At 48.3% G+C, this 1,923-nt stretch overlaps 1 protein-coding gene across 1 annotated transcript; it reads left to right on the forward strand.

Annotated features, from left to right (window-relative positions):
• Window positions 1-594: 594 nt before the first annotated feature.
• On the forward strand, window positions 595-921 carry M437DRAFT_89104 (uncharacterized protein; the record flags this gene model as incomplete). Its single annotated transcript, XM_041028967.1, has 1 exon — window positions 595-921. One exon carries the CDS (start codon window positions 595-597, stop codon window positions 919-921), a length of 327 nt encoding a protein of 108 aa, XP_040874896.1.
• Between the last annotated feature and the right edge of the window lie 1,002 nt (window positions 922-1,923).

The raw sequence follows: 1,923 nt of genomic DNA on the forward strand, positions 1-1,923 counted from the left end.
ACATTCCTTCAAGCTTCGAACCTCGCTACACGTGGAGGAGACAGCTGTTTGATAGACGAGGGAAAGAGACGAAATCGAAACAGCGATTGCATCAAAGCCAATAGCAGACCCCGATGCAGTTAGAACAGAAAATATATCGACTGCCGCTGATATTCTCACCGATATCACCTCATTTCGCAACCGAATGTCGATGAGAGGCCAGGACCGGTCACTTCCGCTCCCAGCGCCAAGCACGGCTGCAAATATTGTGTGAGCTGTTACTTCAGCATCAACATCAATGGTGCCTAAGCAAACCTCGCGCCTGCGGTGCTGTATGATCGGCTTGATTGACAACGTCACAACCTCATCTTCATTTCTCTGAGCTACGGCTGCCGCCTCGATGTAACAGCCGACCACTCGCAGCAGCACTCGCAGCAGCACTGCTATTCCTCGCATCAAATTTGTCTGAGAGGTCACCCTGGCAGGATTCGAGCGCAGATTCTTGATAGGTGTAGAGGAGGGTCACAACCTGAAGGGCTTGATTGACATTCGCCGACAAGCGTTATGGTAGCGGATCAGCCAGTGAGTGAGAATTTGAAAGAGTAAACATCTTGAATGCCTTCTTCTACAAGTCAGACCAACATAAAGGACGCAGTCACAGAACATATGGCATTGGAAGAACAGAGACTCACCAGCCGTTACTCAACAGCACTCGACTTCAAATCTTCGAGACTCAGGTATCACGGTGGCAACTGCAGCGGTGGTAGACAGAAATCGATACGACGGGAGTCTGATGTTCTTAGCTTTGATGAGATAGATCCAAGTGTCTTTAGTCAGGCTTTGTGTCTCAGGCATATTAACGTGGCAAGAGCTGATATTGGTTTGCACAAGTTCCCCGGCACGAGCGCTGACAGACAAATCGAGACTCAGATCGTAGGTTGAGGATGTTTCCATGCGGCAAACACAAAGAGGCCATTGTTGTAAAGAGTTGCGGCACGGCAGAAGAAAACGATCGCTCAGAGTCTCCAGGATCCGTGTATAGGAATACGACAAAGATGCCATAAGTATTCCGCTTGAGACACAGATCAGGAAAAGATGGAAATCGAGGAGCTAGAGAGCCGCTTGGTGGTCGATGCGATCTTCCTGTCCCTATCCATATATGCCAGGTTTCTGAGTGAGATCTCTCAATCGTCCCTCATCCTTGCGAGCTGTTCTTCGGTCTCTTTGACCCTTGCATTCAAGTTGTAAAACAAGCCATACAAGCCATTCCATGTCGAGACCTTACTGTTTAACTCTTGGAGTTGTGCTCGAAACCCTGCCTCCTTGTATGTCTCGATACTCGAGATAAGGGCCGCAGTCCTCAGCGATAAGTCTACTCGTTTCAGTTTCGAGTCAAAACCTTGAAGGATGATGTTTGCAAAGGAGCTTCAACGAACCTGATTCCTGACCATCGCTACTAGTTGCTATGGAGGTGCCATCCCACCATGGCGCAAACGGGCATTGCCACTTGGACTATGTTCCCAAAAGCTTGCAGTATTTCTCAGAGTCAGTTGTGCCATCTGAATCTTGTTTGACCTTTAATCTTTGGCCCCTCTCGCTTTCAACATCGCTTCGTATGCTGTTTGCTTTTCCGTCTTCCAAGCAACGATCTGCTGATTGATCTCTTGCTTTCGTACGATCCCGTCAGCACTATCGTTCTCCTCTTACTTCAATTGGTCTTGCTATCCAACGAGCTCAAGCTGTTTCTTTGCCAGTGCCGCGGCCTGCTCTTGTGATTTCTTGACGAGCTTGTTTCGTACCTCGAGATTTTTGTTCAAGACCGTCAGCCAGTCTTCCAGGTACGGTTCGTGGGTACCAATGAACGAATTCGTAAGTCAATGCTCTATCGCGTCCTTAGAACTTTGTGTACCTTCTTCTGCAATTAACATCGCTATGTGCTCTAGT

Source organism: Aureobasidium melanogenum (genome assembly GCF_000721775.1).
Source record: "Aureobasidium melanogenum CBS 110374 unplaced genomic scaffold scaffold_43, whole genome shotgun sequence".
NCBI lineage: Eukaryota > Fungi > Ascomycota > Dothideomycetes > Dothideales > Saccotheciaceae > Aureobasidium > Aureobasidium melanogenum.